The sequence below is a fragment of the Sus scrofa genome, chromosome 13 (genome assembly GCF_054392235.1).
Source record: "Sus scrofa isolate SSC_HxYL_T2T_F1_AM1 chromosome 13, Sscrofa_HxYL_maternal_Yorkshire_Landrace_v2.0, whole genome shotgun sequence".
Taxonomy (NCBI): Eukaryota; Metazoa; Chordata; class Mammalia; order Artiodactyla; family Suidae; genus Sus; species Sus scrofa.
Window position 1 is genome coordinate 16,286,714 of NC_139395.1, and position 20,033 is coordinate 16,306,746.

Sequence of the window (20,033 nt, forward strand, 5' to 3'; positions counted from 1 at the left end):
TTAAGATTTAAATGTTACATTATTTATTTTGTTTTATAATTTGCTTGCTTTTTACTTTTATGAAATACCTATTACAAACCTTTCCAGAGTTTCCACTGTGGCACAATGGGATCGCAGAGTCTCTGCAGCGCCAGGATGCAGGTTCGATGCCTGGCCCAGCATAGTAGTTTAAAGTACCCGGTGCTGCTACAGCTGTGGCATAGCTGCAACTGAGGCTCAGATCTGAGCCCTGGCCCAATAACTCCATATGCTGCAAGGCAGACAAAAAAGAAACAAACAAACAAAAAAAAAACCTTTCCCACTTTTTTCCTACTAAGCTATTACTTTTTAATTAAATGTTAATTTTACTATATTAATACATTAGTCCATTCTCTGATTCGACCCCTAGCCTGGGAACTCCCATATGCTGCACATGCAGCCATAAAGAGGAAAAAAAAAATTTTTTTTAATTTAAAAAAGGTTTGTTCTTCATGCATTCCTAGACCTGAGCCAAAATGCAAAGGTGAAGGTTGTTCTCCAAAATGAAAACACAATCTGAAAGAGTGGTTTCTATCAAGGTTCTGGTATTTCCTACCCTAGTTCTATTTCTTCCAATTAAGTGTTTTGACCTAAATCTATCCAATCAATCTCAGTTTTTCTTCCAAATATTACAGTTTTATCCCTCTCCCAAAGTAGATATTTTCTTTTTTTTTTTTAATCTTTTTTAGAGCCACACTCATAGCATATGGAAGTTCCTAGGCTAGGCAGGGGTCCAACTGGAGCTGCAGCTGCTAGCCTATACCACGGCAACGCAGGATCCAAGCCACATCTGCAACCTACACCACAGCTTACGGCAACACCGGATCCTTAAACGGAGTGAGGCCAGGGACTAAACCAGTGTCCTCATGAATACCAGTCAAGTTCGTTACCACTGAGGCATGTAGGGAACTCCCCAACGTAGATATTTTCATTGCCCACAAGGATCATTAATTCATGCTTACCAGACTGCTCACTACTTTCTTAAAATAAAAAGTATAAAAATAGTAAAGAATATGATAGCTACAATCCCACCAACCTCCCTTCCAATATATCTAGTTCATGACACACTTGATAAGGTTTTACATGGTGGCAACTGTACTTTTTTCTGAGTCATTTAATCAATGTTTAACTCTGATATTAATGCTGGTAGTCCTCTGCCACCCCTGCGGCAACTCCTCTACCCCATCAGACAGAATTCTTCTTGGTTCTTCCCTCCTTTTCCATCAAATAAAGGTCACTTCTTATCCCATAATGGCACACAGGGGTAAAGAACAGAATCACTGACCCTTTTCAAGTTTATCTATTTAGCCATATTACCTCCAACTTGACAAAAGCTCCAATATACATGCTTCAAGAACAGAAGTCCTTCTTAAAGTGGACTTTAAGGTAAATTTGTATATTTTTTCCTGCAACAATGCCATTTAAAAAATCCAATTATTCAGATTCTCTTGCCAAATTTCATCCATCTTATCCAAAGTTTTCATAGATTTTTTTCTTCCAAGTGTCCAAGTAAAATAAAAGCAGAAGCGTTTCATTTTAATTTTCAGCACACAGAATACTTTAAGCAAGATTCCAAAACGGACTTTGGCATTCATTCCCAACTGTTGTGTGTTGAATATAACTGTAAACCATCTGTAATCCAACTGAGACTAAAGTCTTACATAAAATGTACAAACCAATCCAAAAAAGGCTGATATTTTTAATCTGCTGTCTTAAAAAAAAATAAAGCCCCTTTTACGAAGTACTTAGGTTTATTCTTTGCAGACTCCACTACTCAATACTTTGTTTCTGCTAACCAATGACCTTAGCTGCCTCCAAGGACACAATTAGGGGAATGAATTCCTAATTAGTACATACCAACTAAAGCCATGTTTAGAAAAACCAACCCCCAACAAGAATAAGAGGAGTGCAGAAACACCACTTTTGTATATGGTCAATAAAAAGATAAAGAGAACCAAGTTACACAGAAAGCTAAGACATCACAGGTTCAGGTCTCCCACTTCATTAGCCATGCAACTTGAATTCTGCCTGCACTGGTATCAGCCTTTCCTTTCCCAAGCCAAAAGAAACTGGTACTGGAGTAATACACAATGGTTTTGAAAAGCAAAGGAAAAAAAAGAACAAAAATACAAATCTAAGCTTGGACTAATTCTATTAAACAATCACATTCTAAGGCCAACTCACAAGGGAATCACAGCTCCTACCATACATCCTATGAGCATCTCTAAAAACACTCACAAGCCATGAATATCTTTAAAAGGAGTGTTACCCAATAGGAGACCGTAACAATCCTAGTAACTATACTTAAATATTTTGCTGCTTGACACAAATAAGTTTGCTTTATATGTCCTAGTAATGCTGCCACATCAAAGAATGGCATAACCTCTATTATCAGTAAGATACATAACTGATTTATTTATTGACAATTGAATTTGGACTGACTCAGAAAGCCTTAGAGATGGCTAACTAAATAAAAAGTCCAAATTCATACCACTGTAAGTGGCCTATGTAGGAAAAGAAGTCTACCACTCAGTCCCACTGCCTGAACTGCCTGCAGTATAATTCTACAGACAAAAGGGACCAAGGCCAGTCCATACACTCCACAAAGCTTCAGACACCATTCATTCCATGGGACTTTTTGCGACATCTCCTCACAACTCTGCACTAACTTACCCACTAGGCTCCTACTTAGCCATCAAAGCTCCTCCCAACATGTCTCTATCCCTCCACTACAATGAAATTCAATGGCTTCAAGAACTGCAGGTCACATAAAACAGCACTGGCCATGACTGGCACACACCGGGGTCTCACTAACTATTAAAAGGACAAATGAATAAATTAGCAGATTTCTTTCCTAACCATTTCAACTAACACTATATCCCTAAATAAAAATAGTACAATGCTATAGTTAAGAATTCATCCAAGTAAGTTCGTAACTTAAACTCTCTCCTGATCTATACTGGGGGTGGGGCACGACTCTCTTGTCATCCTAACTAATGAGTCAAAGGAAGATTCGGTGATCCAACTGCTTTCACATAAATGCTAATGCTCTATTAGGTCTGTATTATAAATGCTGCAGAATATTTGGATGGTTCTTACAGTTGTTTATGAATAACTGGGCTTGCTTCCTTCTAATGAAATACAAGTTCCCATGCTAACAGTATGCCCTGGGGAAGAAAGGCGAAAGGTAAAAAGAGCAATCACAAGTCTCTTAAATTACTCATTCCTCAGCATCTGCTTGTAAAACATATAACTTGCATCACTTCATTAGTAAGGTTCCATCCCTGGCCTCGCTCAGTGGGTTAATAAGGATTCAGCATTGTCATGAGCTGTCGTGTAGGTCACAGACTCAGCTCAGATCTGGCATTGCTGTGGCTGTGGGTGAGTCTGGCAGCTGCAGCTCCAATTCAACCCCTAGCCTGGGAACTTCCATAAGCTGAAGGTGCAGCTCTAAAAAAAAAAAAAAAAAAAAAAAAAAAATTCATTAAGGAGACTCAAAGGCTGATTTGAACTGGTAGAAAGAACCAGTAAACTTGAAGATATGACAATGGAAATTTAGAATTTGAGGAAAAAGAAAGAAAAAAGATCGATGTGAATACTGCATAAAGGACATTAATAAGCAAACCAAACATACACATTATGGGTGACCCAGAAGGAAAAGACAGAAAGGGCAGAGAGACTATCTGAGGCCAAAAACTTCCCAAATTTGATGAAACACATCAATATTGAGATTTCTTATCAGAAACTACAGAGGCCAGAACAAGGCAGACTGATGTATTTGAAGTGCTAAAAGAAAAAACTCAACTAAGAATACTATATATGGAAAAACTGTCCCTCAAAAGTGAAGGAGCAATTAAGACACTCCCAGACAAAGAAAAGCTGAAGGAGTTTATTACCACTAGACTTGCCCTGCAAGAAATACTAAAGAGATTGAAATAATGCTGCAGATTGAAATAAAACAGATACCAAGTCATAAAGACAAAGAAAATTATAAAACCTACTATTGACATAACTTTGCTTTGTAATTCCATTTTTTGTTTTCCACAAAATGTAAGGCACTAATACAATTGTTAAAGTAATTATTAGTCTAAAAGCTAGTATTATTGCAACACTGGTTTATAACTCCACATTTTGTTTTCCACATGATCTGAGACACTAATTTTTCAACATGTTTTTGGACACACAGTGTATAGAAATGTAATACGGGCACATGAGCAACTGAAAAAAGTGAGAATGGATGTAGAAGAGCAGAGTTTATATATATTACTGAAATTAAACTGGTTAAATCCAAATTACAGTGTTATAATTTTAGAATGTTAAATGCAACACTCATGACAACCACAAAAAAAAGAGCTAAAGAATATACACAAAAAGCTGTAGGATAGGAACTTAAATGTTTCACTACAAAAAAAAAAAAAAAAAAAATCAACTAAAGACAGGCAGCAGTGCAGAAAATAAGGGGCAAAAAAAAATTGTATGACATATAGAAAACAAATAAGAAAGTAACAGAAGTCCCTCCTCATCAGTCAAACTCAAAAAGGAAGGAAATTCCAAAGTATGCTACAATACAGAGGAACTTTGAGGATGTTACACCAAGTAAGTCACAATAAATGATTCCATTTATATGATGCACCTAAAATAAACAAATTCATAGAGACAGAAAATAGATTAGAGGTTTCCAGTGGCTGGAAGGAGGGGTGAATAGGGAATTAGTGTTTAACAGGTACAAAGTTCCAGTTTCAGGGTGATGAAAAAGTTTTGCCAACAGTGGTGATGGCTGCACAAAAAATGCAAATGTACTTAATACCACTGAACTGTACACTTCAACGAGTATCCATGAGGATGTGGGTTTGATCCCTGGCTTCGCTCAGGAGGTTGGGGATCCAGCGTTGCCATGGGCTGTGGCATAGGTCACAGACGAGGCGTGGATCCTGCGTTGCTGTGGCTGTGGCTGTGGCGTAGGCTGGGGCTATAGCTCCAACTGAACCCCTAGACTGGGAATGGGAACTTCCATAATCCGTGAGTGCCACACTAAAAAGAAAAACAAACAAACAAACAAAACGAGCTAAACCACTAAGTAGAGACAATATACCACCAGCTTCATATTTACAAAAGCACACACAAACATATACATATACTTATTAAATATATATACATACTTATTAAAGATAAAGGTAAAAATCAAAACTCTAAAACCAACTACTAAAGCACCAGATACTAAGGCTCTATACTGCTAAAAATGTAAACAACATCTTAAACCGCATTATGAGAGGTGCTACGTTTAAACCAAGGGAATAACAGCTGCAGAGTACTATATAATCCAACCACACCCAGAGGATTCTATATTCAGTTTAGAGTACCATTAGGGCTTGCCCCAAAGTGTGGCATACTATGGAAATGAGATCTTAAGATTGATGGAGTAAGTCAGGAATATTTGGCCTAGAAAAGAGAATTATAAAAGGCAGTGCATGACCTTTAACTAGACTTCAATAAAAGTTTCTAAATACATAAAAGATATGACAGGTACCTTCAAATATTTTAAGGCTGTTAAATGATTTACAACATTAAGGACAGAACTGGTATCAACAGACAAAAGTACAGAGTTTGCAATCACCAAAAACTTTCTAGGAAAGAATATTGATGATTTATTTTTACATGGGATGGGAAGTTGGTCCCCTCAAACTCTGAGAGTCAATGGTTTCAAAAAGTGTAGGGAGATACCACTGCCTCCTTGCCTGTGATACTAAAGTTTCTGACAATGAGTTAGTAACCTAATTACAGTTAAGGAAGATACTATGAAGTGGTTACCTTCATACTGAACTTTCAAGTTCCAAACATGGACCCAAGGAACAGGAGTACAATCAGGCTCTGATGTAAACCAACATTTAACTATTACTCATTTGACAAATTAAAAACTAGCACAATCACAAATATTATTTTTCTCCCACACTTACAATACCTGGGAATGAAACAGTATGTTCTAAATGCTATTAAATACTTGTATCCAAGAGCTAATTCTAGTCCATTATCAGTAGAGTAATACAAATTACCAAAAAATAATTACCTCTGCAGACCAAAAGAGATCATACACAAAATCATCAACTTGTCAGAAAAAAGAAATTTATTTCTAAAGTAATAATAATTGAATTACTAAGCCATTTTCAATTTTTTTAAAAAAGAAAAACCTGCTCATTGTTTTTCAAGAATCAATAAGAAAGGGTTCAATGAAACAAGCACATCTCCACAGTTCCACTGCCCAGAAGTAACCTGTGTACACTGCTAGCCACTTTCTATGCAGATACAAGTTTTGTTTTAATTATAAATGGAATCTCATAACTCTAACTTTCTTTTCTTCACTCAATGTACTCTGGGCCTCTTTCTACTTCACCACACATACCGATCTGCCCCATTTTCTGTTTTTTAATGGCTCACAAGGCATTTCATTACCTAATTTAACTAGTTCTCTTGATGACAAACATTTAGGTTATTCTCACCTTTTGCTATTATAAATGCTGCTATCATATCTGTATTATAAATATCTTTATATAAATCTATTTATATGCTGATGTAAGTACAGATACAAAATACTTTCCTAGATGTGGAACTGTTGGGAGTTTGCTAAATTATTCTCCAAAGGAATTGCGTCAGATGAACTCGCAACAGTCAGGAGTTTCGTCCCAGCAATCTAGCCAAGATTAAGCATAACTGCATTTTTAAAATTTTTCTCGTTTTATGAGTGGAAAATGTTATTTTAATTCACATTTCTTCACTGCTGAGGTTGTCACCTTTGCATGTTTCTTTTGGCCTTCTTCACTTTCTTTAAGTGAAATGCTTGTTCACATCCTGTAGTCAGTTCTCCCTACAAGCTACAGGCTATTTCTTATAAATTTAAAGAGCATTCTGGAGTTCCCGTCATGGCTCAGTGGTTAACGAATCGGACTAGGAACCATGAGGTTGAGGGTTCGATCCCTGGCCTCGCTCAGTGGGTTAAGGATCCAGTGTTGCCGTGAGCTGTATAGGTCGCAGATGCGGCTCGGATCCCAAGTTGCTGTGGCTGTGATATAGGCCAGCAGCTACAGCTCCAATTAGATCCCTTGCCTGGGAACCTTCATATGTCGCGGGTGCAACCCTAGAAAAGACAAAAAAAAAAAAAAAAAAAGCATTCTATAAGAAGTAGACGTTTGTCATTTGTTTCAAATGTTTTTATCATTTGTTTATAGTTTATCTACTCACTTTTTTTTCTTTCTTTTTAAAATTTTACATGATCAATCTTTTGCAATATGGTTTTGGGGTTTCACCTTAGTTAAAAAAACTCTTTCCCATTCCAACTTCTTTTTTTTTTTTTTTTTTTTTTTTTGGTCTTTTTAGGGCCATATCCGTGGCACATGGAGGTTCCCAGGCTAGAGTTTGAATCAGAGCTGAAGCTGCTGGCCTATGCCTTAGCCACAACAACACCAGATCCAAGCTGCATCTGCAATCTACACCACAGCTCACGGCAATCCTGGATCCTTAACCCACTGGGCAAGGCCAGAGATCGAACCCGAGACCTCATAGATACTAGTCAGGTTCGTTAACCTCTGAGCCACAACAGGAAGTCCCCAACATTTTTTTTTAACTAAAGTTAGCTAACTGTCCCTATATCTTTTATTGAATAATACAGCTTGTCCTCCCACTAAGTTAATCTCTGGAAAAGAGAGCAAAGAAGGAATAAAATAGTAGTAACTGAAATTTTTAAAGCCATTTTGTACAGTTATATAGAATAAAATGATACCCAAACATTCAAAAAGATCTTATGTTTGTACCTATGTAAGAACATTACATCCTCAAATTAAACGACAATTCAGTGCAATGCCTGTGAGAACTCCAACTGCCTTTTTTACAGAAACAACCAACCTTATTCTAAAATTCATTTGACTCAAAATAGACAAAAGAGTTTTGAAAAAGAAGAAAAAAGTTGTCAGGCTCATAAACCGTACTTTCAAAACTTACTACAGTAACACTAACACTGTGGTATGGGCATCAAGACAGACATATAGATCAATGCAAAAGGACTGAGAGTCTAAAACAAATCCATACATCCATGGTCAACTGATTTTTAACAAGGGTGCCAGAATTCTCACTGTGGCACAACAGGACCAGCAGTATGTTTTGAGCATTGGGACACAGGTTCAATCCCCAGCCCAGCACAGTGGGTTAAGGGTCTAGCATTGCTATAGCTGAGGCCTAAGTCACAACTGCAACTAGGATCTGATTCCTGGCCCAGGAACTCCATATGCAACAGGTCAGCCAAAAAAAAACCAAAAAACAAACAAAGGATGCCAAGGCAATTCAATGGAGAAAAAAACAAGTCTTCAATAACTGCATATTCCATGAAGTTGGACCCTCAACTAACACCATACACAAACATTAACTCAAAACGGATCAAGTGTGAAAGCTAAACTAAAATTCTCACAAGAAAACACATCTGTTACCCAGAAGCAGGCAGTGGTTTCTTAGATACAAAAACTAAAGCACAAGTAATGAAAGAAAAAAAAAAACAGACAAATCATACTTCATCAAAATTTTTAATATTTGCACTGCAAAAGATATCAAAGACACCATCAAAAGTGAAAAGACAACCTAAAATGAGAGAACTATTGGCAAATCTTATGTCTAATAAGGGTCTTATAAGTGCTGCAGGAAATACCTTTGCACAAACTTCTTTGTATACTTGTATAAGTACAGGTATTGTTACCCAGGATCCAGAATAAGGAAAGAGACTTGAAACTCAGCAATGAAAAGCCAAATAATAAAATCATGAAAGGGCAAAGGATCTGAATAAACATTTCTCCATAGATATGCACATGAAAGGATGATTTCTTTTTTTTTTTTTTGCCCAAGGCATGCAGAAATTCCTGAAATAGGAATCAAACCCACATCACAGCAGTGACCTGAGCCACAGCAATGACAACAATGGATTCTTAACACACTGAGCCACGAGGGAACTCTCATGAAAAGATGCTTGACAGCATTAGTCATTAGGGAAACACAAATCAAAACCACAACATAATACCATCTCATAACCCATGGGATGGCAATTTTTTAAAAAAGAAAGAAAATAACAAGTATTGGAGAGCATGGGGAGAAATTAATCAGAACCTTCAAATGCTGCTGGTAGGAATGAAAAATAATACAACCTGCACAGAAGTTCCTCAATAAACTAAACAGAGATTTACCATATAACCCAGCACTTCCACTCCCAAGTACACATTCGAAAGTGAATATATATACACATATGTTCACACAAAAACCTGTACAAGAATGTTCACATAGGAGTTTCCACTGTGGTGCAGCACTAGTTTCTACTGAGGATGCGGGTTCAACCTGTGGCTACTAGTTTCTACTGAGGATGCGGGTTCAACCTGTGGCGTCAAGGATCTGGCATTGCCATAAGCTATGGTGTACGCTGCTGATGCAGCCCCAATACTGAGTTGCTGTGGCTGTGGTGCAGGCCAGCAGCTGTAGCTCAGATTCAACCCCTAGCCTGGGATCTTCCATATATCACAGCTGCGACCCTTAATAATAATAATAAAAAAAAAGAATGTTCACAGTACTATTTTGATTATTAGTCAAAAAGGTAGAAACAAATGAAATGTCTCACTGATAAATGGGTAAACAAAGCATAAAGCAGAATATTATTTAATAAAAAAAGAATGAAATGAGGAGTTCCCATCGTGGCACAGTGGTTAACGAATCCGACTAGGAACCATGAAGTTGCGGGTTCGATCCCTGGCCTTGCTCAGTGGGTTAAGGATCTGGCGTTGCTGTGAGCTGTGGTGTAGGTCACAGATGCGGATCAGATCTGGCATTGCTGTGGTTGTGGTGTAGGCTGGCAGCTACAGCTCCAATTAGACCCCTAGCTTGGGAACCTCCATATGCCGCAGGAGCAGCCCTAGAAAAGGCAAAAAGACAAAAAGAAAAAAAGAATGAAATGGGTAACATGGCTGAATACTGGAAACACGCTAAAGTGAAAGAAGTTAGACACAAAAGATCACGTATTGTTTGAACCCATTTACATGAAACCCTCAGAAAACGCAAATCCAGAGACAAAAAACAAATCAGCAGCTGCCAGAGGGTGGGGGAAGAAGAGAACAGGAAGTGATTGCTAATGGGGAAGGGGCTTCTTTTGGGAGTGATGGAAATGTTCTGAAATTAGGTTAAAACATAATCTTGTGAATATACTAAAAAAAAAAAAAAAAAAAAACACTGAACTGTGTACTTTAAAATGGTGAATTTTATAGTACATGAATTATATCTCAAAAAAAAAAAAAAACAGTAAAGGCCAGGATCTGCAAAATAATATGTCATGATTTACCCTAGCAATAAGAAAATTAATATTTGGTCTATAGGTGGCTTTGAGTCTAAAACTATGCAGAATAAATGAGACTAATTGAGGGACTGATTTCAAGCACTTAATAGTTATGAGACCACAGACAGAACAACTTCCCAAGTGCAGAAGAAGTAGAAATGAGAGCTGTAACTAAGGAACCAGATGAGCAAGCCCTGGAGAATGATCTCCAGAGCATAGCTCCTTTAAAATAAACTACTATGAGCCAAAGCAAACTACAGCTGCACCTAACTTTAATCAAATCCAGACCTTTTAAGAACAGATCTTCATTACAGATAAATGGAGGAGGGGTATGATCACCATTTACTTCAAAAGATTTAAAAAATTAAAACAAAAACAAAAACAGGATGTGGAGAGAGCCTAAAAGAGAATAGTTAATAAACGAACCTAATCTTATTACAAGTGAGTAACATAACCTTACAGAAGTAAGAACTAGTCTAAGAAACTTTGGAAAACAGTTTTATGCTGTGTATTGCAAAGCTAAGGACAAATACTGTACTCCAGTTTAAAAATGTGTTCCTGAGGACACAGGTTTGCTCCCTGGCCCTGCTCAGTGGGTTAAGGATCCAGAACCTGAGCTGAAGTGTAGGTCACATATGTGGCTCAGATCTGGTGTTACTGTGGCTGTGGTATAGGCCAAAGGCTGCAGCTCCGATTAGATCTCTAGCTTGGGAACCTCCATGTGCCTTGGGGGTGGCCCTAAAAAGACAAAAAATTTAAAAATTTTTTAAAATAAAATAAAAACGTGTTTCTCGGACGTCAGCAACACAGCAGAGTGAAGAGTTATTTTTGTCTCTCCCTTTCAATCTACAACCAGCAAAACATCCACAACACAAAATGGCCTCTGCCCAACACACCAGGCTGCAGGAGAATGCCATACATCAGTACATCTAAAGGTGAGCAGACTGAAACACACAGAGGTGTTATCTGCAGTCCCTACCCTCCCATCTCAGCAGCTGAGCTCTCAGCCCCAGAGAAGCCTACTCCTGGTATGCAGGTCTCCTTCCTCCAGACCACAGGTTAACTGGGCAACAGCAGGGCCTGAGAACCCAGCCCTCCAGCCACCAAGGTACCCACGACTGCACTCCCCACATCCCACCTGCAGGAGCACAGCCCTTAAACCTTACAAGACCAAAGTGGCTGTGCAACACTGACTTCCTCCCCCTTACCCTTCCTTTCCCCTTCCATAGCAATGGAGCTTTAGACTCAGGGGATCTCTGATACAAAGGAAGAGCCCACCATCTAAGCACACCATGTACCAACATTATGACACCAGTGACATTGGCAGAAGCAAGGTACCAACAACTCTGGAGGCACAAGATACAATAATGAGAAAACTGGAGCTATACCTCTAAGAGAGGTGATGGACAGTGGAAAGTACCAACTTGCAAATATAAGAAGAGGCAGCTCAGTATCAAGTAAAAAAGCCGCTACTTCAAATGCACTGGCTACAGCAACAACTCATCAAGCAACAAAAGAATCACAGTAACACTATACCACAAAAAGAAAATGACTATTCTCCAGAAATCAAACTTAAAAGTCACAGAACATTGTTTGGTAGAGAATTCCAAACAGCTGTCATGAAGAAACTCAATGAGCTACAAGGAAACTCGAAGTAGTTCAATGAGCTCAGGAATAAAATTAATGAACAGAAGGAATACTTTATCAAAGAGACTGAAACTCTAAAAAGGGACCAAACAAATTTCAGACATGAAGAATTCAATAAACGAGTTGAAGAATGCATTAGAAAGCAAGAGAAATAGAGTAGACCATATGGAAGAGAGAACTAGTGAGCTTGAAGATAGAAAACTAATAATCTAGGGAGTTCCCATTATGGTACAGCAGAAGCAAATCTGACTAGCATCCATGAGGATGCAGATTTGAACCCTGGCTTCGTTCAGTGGGTTGGGGATCCGTCACTGCTGTGAGCTGTGGTGTATGTCACAGACACGGCTCAGATTCTGCTGTGGTGTAGGCCAGCAGCTATAGCTCGGATTCAAACCCTAGCCTGGGAACTTCCATATGCCAAGCGTGTGACCCTGAAAAGCAAAAAAGAAAACCAGAAGTCTAAAGGTAGAAGAGAAAAGAGAAATATTTTTTAAATGATGAAATTTTACAATTTCCTTTAGGAAAGACAACGTTAGTGTAATGAGTTTCCCAGGAGAATAGACAGAGAAGGGAACAGAGTTTACCTAAAGAATAAATAGTTGAAAATTTCCCAAGCCTGGAGAAGGAACCTTATACACAAGTCCATGAAGCTAAAGGAATACCTAATTACCTCAAGGCAAAACAAACAAAAAACCTTCTCCAATACACACTATCACACTACATTAAATTTGTCAAAAATCAAGGACAAAGAAAGAGTTTTAAAGACAGCCAGGGAGAAAAGGATGGTAACCTACGAAGGACCCCCTCCCCCACCTTAGACTTCCAGCAGCTTCTCAGCAGAAACTCTACAGGCCAGGAGAGAGTGTAATGACATTCTCAAAATATCGAAAGATAAAACTGTCAGCCAAGAATACTCTAGCAAGCAAAGTTATCATTTGGATATGAAGGGGAAATTGACTTTCCCAGACAACTTGCCTTCTACCAGAAACAAAAAGGCAGATGTACACAAAGCTTTGAGTAAGGTGATAAACAGAATCACAAAACTGCAACTCTTTATCAGGTTCTTAAAACACCTTAATAATAGCATAAAAGTTAAAGGGGGGAGAGTGGGAAAGAAAGAATAACTATAGCCACTTCAATGTGGTTAACAAACAGCATAAAAAGAGATAATCTGATACAACAAAAGCAATAAAGAGGAAAAAGATAAAAAACTATATAGGTTAACGACCTCACCTCACTAGAAAAAAAAAATTTTTTTTAAATGTGTGTTACATATGGGAGAAAGTTGGCAATTCTGAAACTACTTTTGTGTGTGTACAAGGATACAGCAAATAAGTTAATATATATTGTGAAAAAGAACCCAAGTTTCTTACCTTTGGAAAAGAAAGTAAAAGGAAAGGGAAAAAGCTTAAAAAAAAAAAAAAAAGAAAAGAAAAAAAAAAAGACTGGCATGAACTCTAGAATAGATATGGGATTCAAACTAGCAGCATCAATAAAACCATGGTTTTTAATTTACATACAGATGAACAAGGAAATAAAAATACATTTGTATTCATGCTACAAAATGTATATTACTGTACATATATTTACTAGCTCTATCTAATGAGAGGACCTAGAAACCGTAACGCCTCAACAGTACTAAGCATACCTGACACTTAGATCTTAGTTCCTAGATGCTGTTCTCCAAGAAAATGAATCTGAGGTGGAAAAAATGATTCATTTCATGGCTGGTGCAAAAAAGGAAAAACATGAGATGCACCTAGAATAAACTGTGGTACCAAAAAGTAAGTTAGTACTCACAAAATGAGTGCACTGTAGAAAGGACACAGGAGGCAAATTTCAAAGTGCTCTCAATAACCAAGGCTGGGACAATTTGAACAACAAAGCATCAGATTTTAACCCATACGGTAAAATAAATATCCATGATCCATGTAAAGAAATAACTGGACAATTAGTGAGTGGAGGAAAAGGGACAGTTATTCCTAACAGTAGAATTCCAATAAATACAGAAGGAATGAAGGTGTAGGAGTTCAGAACAGGTCTCTATGTGGACTACTTTGAGCTAAAGGCAAGAGACCCAGGAGGCTCAAAGGAAACTATGGCTCATCCCTTGACTACCTAGAATTTGAATTGGGCGTTTTCCCAGAAAAAGGGTTATAACCAAAGATAAATTTTATCTAGGTGGCCCCATCTATATGGTAGGGCGGAACACCTAACTACGAAACATCTGATCTTCTTATTGTCCTGTGAATGAACCTCTTCTCCCTGGAAGTCCCAGGCCCCATCCCATTCCTTAGCTCAGAAGGCACAGAAATCTCATATTATCTTTCTATCTTTGAACCTCTCAAGCATGTGGTGTTCTGACTCTCTCATGAATGTGGGGTTCCTATACATACAAATTAAAATCTGATTTTCTCCTGTTAGCCTGTCTCCTGCCATTCTAATTCTTAGACCAGCCAGAAGAACCTAGAAGGGTAAGATTTTCTTCCTCCCTGACAAAAGGAACAAAAAAAAAAAATCACCTTTAAGCAAACACCCCAGTAATAACTGCTGCCAGCAAGAACCAAAAATTAAGCCATGAAAAAGTATGATGAAAAAATTTGCGGATGAAAAAGTATGATGAGATGCAGTATGTTTGCAGTTTCAAAGTATGACCCAAAGAAGAGGGTATTAATTAATTGCAAAACAAAGTTACATTTATTACTAAACAAGCAACTACTGGGGTTTTTTTGTTTTTGTTTTTGTTTTTTTTTAGGGCTGAACCCACAGCACATGGAAGTTCCCAGGCTAGGGGTCAAACTGGAACTACAGCCGCTGACCTACACCACAAGCCACAACAAAGTAGGATCCGAGCTGCATCTGTGACCTACACCACAGCTCACAGCAACGCTGGATCCCCAATCTGCTAAGCAAAGCCAGGGACGGAACCTGAATCCTCATGGACAGTAGTCAGATTCATTTCGGCTGCGTCACTATGTCAGATTCATTTCCACAGCTTCACAATGGGAACTCTGCAACTACTGCTTTTTGAAGCCTTCAGCCAGCAACAATTATTTTACTAGTAATAGGATTTTTAAAAGTTTTTTAAAAGACTGTAGTCTCTTCTGTTAAAGGTATCACTTTCCTCGAAATCTATGGACCGGACCAGCCAGTAATTCAACTGTATAAACAAATGCTAGATTCCTTCATTCCTTCTCCTGTTCTCTCTTATGCCAATGGCATGCATTTCATGCAACAGTTAATAGGTGGACTTAATTTTACAGGCTATGACAAACCAAAGACACGACTGTGGCATTCTTTGCACACTGTACTTAACTGACTGACCTAAATCGTGATAGGTACAATAGTGAGCCATGTAAGCCCTTACAAGCAATCTGCGATCAGAGACAATTTAATAGCATCAAAAGCTACCAACTTTGAATCCTATAGGTTTAAGCTGAATGAGAATTTCTTTGCTGCCAAAAAATCATTTTGAAATTAATGTATACAGAGACAGAACAACTTCTGTCTCTGTGAGACATGCCACACAACTACGTACATGCAAATAGACAGACTCAGTGATTCTTTTTTTTTTTTTTTTTTTTTTTTTTTTTGTCTTTTCTAGAGCTGCACTCGCAGCATATGGAGGTTCCCAGGCTAGGGGTCCAATGGGAGTTGCAGCCACCGGCCTACGCCAGAGCCACAGCAACTCGGGATCCGAGCCACATCTGCGACCTCCACCACAGCTCACAACACCACCAGATCCTTAACCCACTGAGCAAGGCCAGGGATCAAACCCGCAACCTCATGGTTCCTAGTCGGATTTGTTAACCACTGAGCCAGATGGGAACCCCAAACTCAGTGATTCTATGACTAGAACACACTTCCAAGGAAAAGGTTACTTGCACTGGAACTGAAAATACAAGTGTCCTGTCCCTAACATGGGCGGAAGAGCTGGTGGTAAAGTCCACACTTTACAAAAGAGAGTTAAAAAAGTACTTGGAGACACAAAGGAAAGCCATCTGTGCACACCCTAAATAGGTAAATCTGAAGAAAAGTGTTGACTTCTGAGAAGTCTACTTGAGATGTTATAAGTGAACAAAAAGGGAAAGGGCATCACAGACACAGGAGCTCTGGCATTTTCCAAAACAAATAACTCACAATGTTTTAGTCTTAATTTCAAAGAATAGTAAAACTGCTTTGGAACAATAAAAGTTCTGAAAGTAAAATAATGAATTTAACTAAGTTCAATTAGATTTAACAGGTAAAAACTTTCCATCCAAATTTTAACATTTTTGCCTACTGATAGAAACAAATCATGAAATACTCAAACCCCCAGCCAAAAGAGTCAAAATCATAATCTGATGAAACAATGGGAAAAGTATTAAGATAATAAAAGCTACTATAGGTTTGCTAAGCAGCCCACTCAGCTCTCAGAAAATGTGCAAATTAGAAGATGTTTAAAAGATCAATGCCAAAAAATAATTTCCTCAAATCTATTCATTAACCAAAGTAAAGGAAATTAGTACTTCCTGAGCAGCTTTTTCATGCCAGACACACATCTTTCCCTATTTGATCCCAACAAGCCTGAGGGAGAGTAATGATTATCCTCTTACAAGTTAGGAAATCAAGCTTGGAAGAGTTAACTTCCTTGTCTTTGGCTAGAAAAATGTTTCTCAATCTCAGCACCACTGACATTCAGAGCCAGATAATTCTTTCTTTTGATGGGGCACAGGGGAATGTCTTGTGTATATCATAGATGTTACAGAATCCCTGGCCTCTACCCACTGGATGACAGAAGCATCCCCTACAGTTGTGTCAAACAAAAATCTCTCTAGGCATTGCCAAATGTCTCACGGAGGATAAAACTGCCCCCAGTTGAGAACCATTGATTTAGACTGAAACAGCCAGTATTTTTATTCAATAGACAATGGCTATATGCCAGACTGTGTTCAAACTGAATTTGGGACAACTGTGGTCTCAAGAGCTCACTTTGAACCCTGGTCTTCTAGCCCACCTGGTGTTTGATTTTAACACAAAGTTTCCTCCACACACAGACCTATGACACACACAGGACAGTCTGGCATTAAGCAAGCATACTCCCCTCGGACCAGCCCCCACATCAGCTAACTCCTCCATCTAGTTGGGGGCACCTCCACTCACCCACTTATGCTGGCTTAATAGCTCGAAGTCATTCCTGACAACCTTAGCCTTCACTCTGTTAGCTAGCTTTATACAGAGACAGAACAACTGCCCAAGTTCTGCTAGTTGTTTTCCCCAGGAATACAGTGTCTCTCTCAGCCATCCCTACTCTCTATTCCCATCATTCTAATACAGATATAAGATCATTTCCCCTCCTCTTTGCTACTAAGAGAAGGAATCAGGAGAAATTCACCTCCCTTGTCCCTCAAATGAATTAAGGGTATATACATCAAGATATCATAACTGAACTACCAACTTCTAGGGTAGAGGAATGGCAGATATCAGAAAGTGAGAGGCAAAGACCACAATTTCTTTTTCTGGAGTGGGAAAGTAAACTGGATTTTCCCACCCCATCACATACACTTCCACTCAGATGTTAACTCTCAGTAAACCGAAGCCCTGATGAGCATTAGGAAAAAGGACATAGGAGTTCCCATTGTGGTACAACGGAAATGAATCCAACTAGGAACAATTCCTGGCCTCGCTCAGTGGGTTAAGGATCTGGTGTTGCTGTGAGCTGTGGTGTAGGTCACAGAAGTGGCTCAGATCTGATGTTGCTGTGGTTGCGGCACAGGCTGGCAGCTGTAGCTCCAATAGGACCCCTAGCCTGGGAACCTCCATGTGCCACAAGTGTAGCCCTAAAAAGCAAAAAAAAAAAAAAGGACGTAACAGAGATTAGTTCACATGCCATTAAAAAGCGGCTTGCATGCTATATCTGGCACTTGTGCTATGAACCACTTTTGCCTGCTCCAGGGGAATGCATAACTGACACTCAAGAGAGAAGTGAGGTAAGATTCCAAAAGAAAGCTTGAACCAACTAACATTTACGCCCTTCGCAATGTATAAACCCAGGTGAAAGTAGGCACAGTGAACATTCTACAAGGGAAACTCTAAAACTAGGGTCAAACAATATCTAGTGAATAATTGCATACAAAGGCATATATATTATATATTCCTAACATGATATACAGTATCAAAATCTTAATTTCTTACAGTAAAAGGCTTTGATTTAAGATGGAAAAAAAATCCATATCTGTTTTAAAATTGATCTCTCTCCGAGGCATTAAATAGAACTTCACTGTACTAACGGTCCTTAGAAAACACTCTATCCTTTTTTACTTGAAGACATCACAATCAAGATAACTTTATTTTTTTTTTTTTTTTTTGTCTTTTTGTCTTTTGTTGTTGCTATTTCTTGGGCCGCTCCTGCGGCATATGGAGGTTCCCAGGCTAGGGGTCGAATCGGAGCTGTAGCCACCGGCCTACGTCAGAGCCACAGCAACTCGGGATCCAAGCCGCATCTGCAACCTACACCACAGCTCACGGCAACGCCGGATCCTTAACCCACTGAGCAAGGGCAGGGACCAAACCCGCAACCTCATGGTTCCTAGTCGGATTCGTTAGCCACTGCGCCACGACGGGAACTCCCAAGATAACTTTAAATCCAGTATGTGACATTCACAACCTAATCAAAAGTTTAGATTTATACTTCCCAGTTAAAAAAACAACAACAATAATCAAGAAAAGTATTATGGGGAATTCCAATTGTGGCTCAGTGGTAACAAACCCGACTAGTACCCATGCAGATGTGGGTTCGATCCCTGGCCTTGCTAAGTGGGTCAAGGATCCAGCATTGCCACGAGCTGTGATACAGGTCACAGATGTGGCTTGGATCTGGTATTACTGTGGCTGTGGCACAGGCCACAAGCTGAAGCTCCAATGAGACCCTTAGCCTGGGAACTTCCACATGCCAAGGTACAGCCCTAAAAAGACCAAAAAAAGGACTCCCATCATGGCTCAGCAGTGAACAAACCTGATGGGAGCCATGAGGATGCCAGTTCAATCCCTGGCCTCCCTCAGTGGGTCAAGGATACGGCACTGCCATGAGCTGTGGTGTAGGTCACAGATGCGGCTCAGAGCTGGTGCTGCTGTGACAATGATGTAGGCTGGCAGCTGAAGCTCCAATTCAACCCCGAGCCTGGGAACTTCCATCTGTCGCAGGTGTGACCCTAAAAAAGCAAAAAAAAAAAAAAAAAAGTATTATGGTTAACATCCTAAAAACTTCTGCCTTAGTTATAATTGGAGTTTTCCTGTAAAGGGTTGAACATCACATACCAGTACAGGGTAGCAAATATATTATCAGGATCCTCCTGCTATTCTAACTTTATCAGGTTATTTGTTTAAATAAATAAATGAAAATAATTTCTACAAGGATGCTTCAATGTCTCAGAGTTATCTGAAAGAATAAGCGGGATGTGCTAAATTGCTAGCCTCTGAGGGGATACAAGTTTAGGTCAATAATACGAAATGATCAAAAGTAAGCCAAAAGGCTTCACTTAATCAAGAAATTATCATTAACAGGATTTGGGGGGGGGGGCATTTTAAGGCCACACCCGAGGCATATGAAATTTCCCAGGCTAGGGGTTGAATGTTGCTGGCCTATACCATGGCCACAACAACGCCAGATCCAAGCCACATCTGTGACCTACACCACTGCTCGTGGCAATGCTGGATCCTGAACCCACTAAGCAAGGCCAGGGATGGAACCCCCATCCTCATGGATTCTAGTCAGATTCTTTACTGCTGAGCCACGACAGGAACTCCTGATAGGAATATTTTAAAATGACAATTCACAGATTCTCTAATATCTGAAGCAGAAAGAAAAAGCAGAGATTGAAAATGAATTAGATGCCTAGGTACAAACCATCTTCAAGTGCTATTTACTGTTTACCCCTGCAATCACTGTCGTTCTCTGTCCATAAACTGAGACAGCTTTGTAACAAACATTCAATTCTTTCCTAAATGTATCAAATAAGTTCAGCCTAAACAAATCTAATTG

General features: G+C 39.0%; 1 protein-coding gene across 5 annotated transcripts in view; it reads right to left on the reverse strand.

The window, feature by feature from the left end:
- Positions 1 to 20,033, reverse strand: part of ATP2C1 (ATPase secretory pathway Ca2+ transporting 1) — a 151,970-nt gene that overhangs the window by 92,206 nt on the left and 39,731 nt on the right. For 2 of the 5 annotated variants that reach the window (XM_084991772.1, XM_084991770.1), the window contains exon 2: positions 4,834 to 5,049. The exons of the other annotated variants lie outside the window; for them this stretch is intronic. In XM_084991772.1, coding sequence (XP_084847898.1) covers positions 4,834 to 4,926 — 93 coding nt within the window. In that variant the 5' untranslated portion in view covers positions 4,927 to 5,049. The remainder of the gene's footprint in view (positions 1 to 4,833; positions 5,050 to 20,033) is intronic. 5 annotated transcript variants of the gene reach the window in all.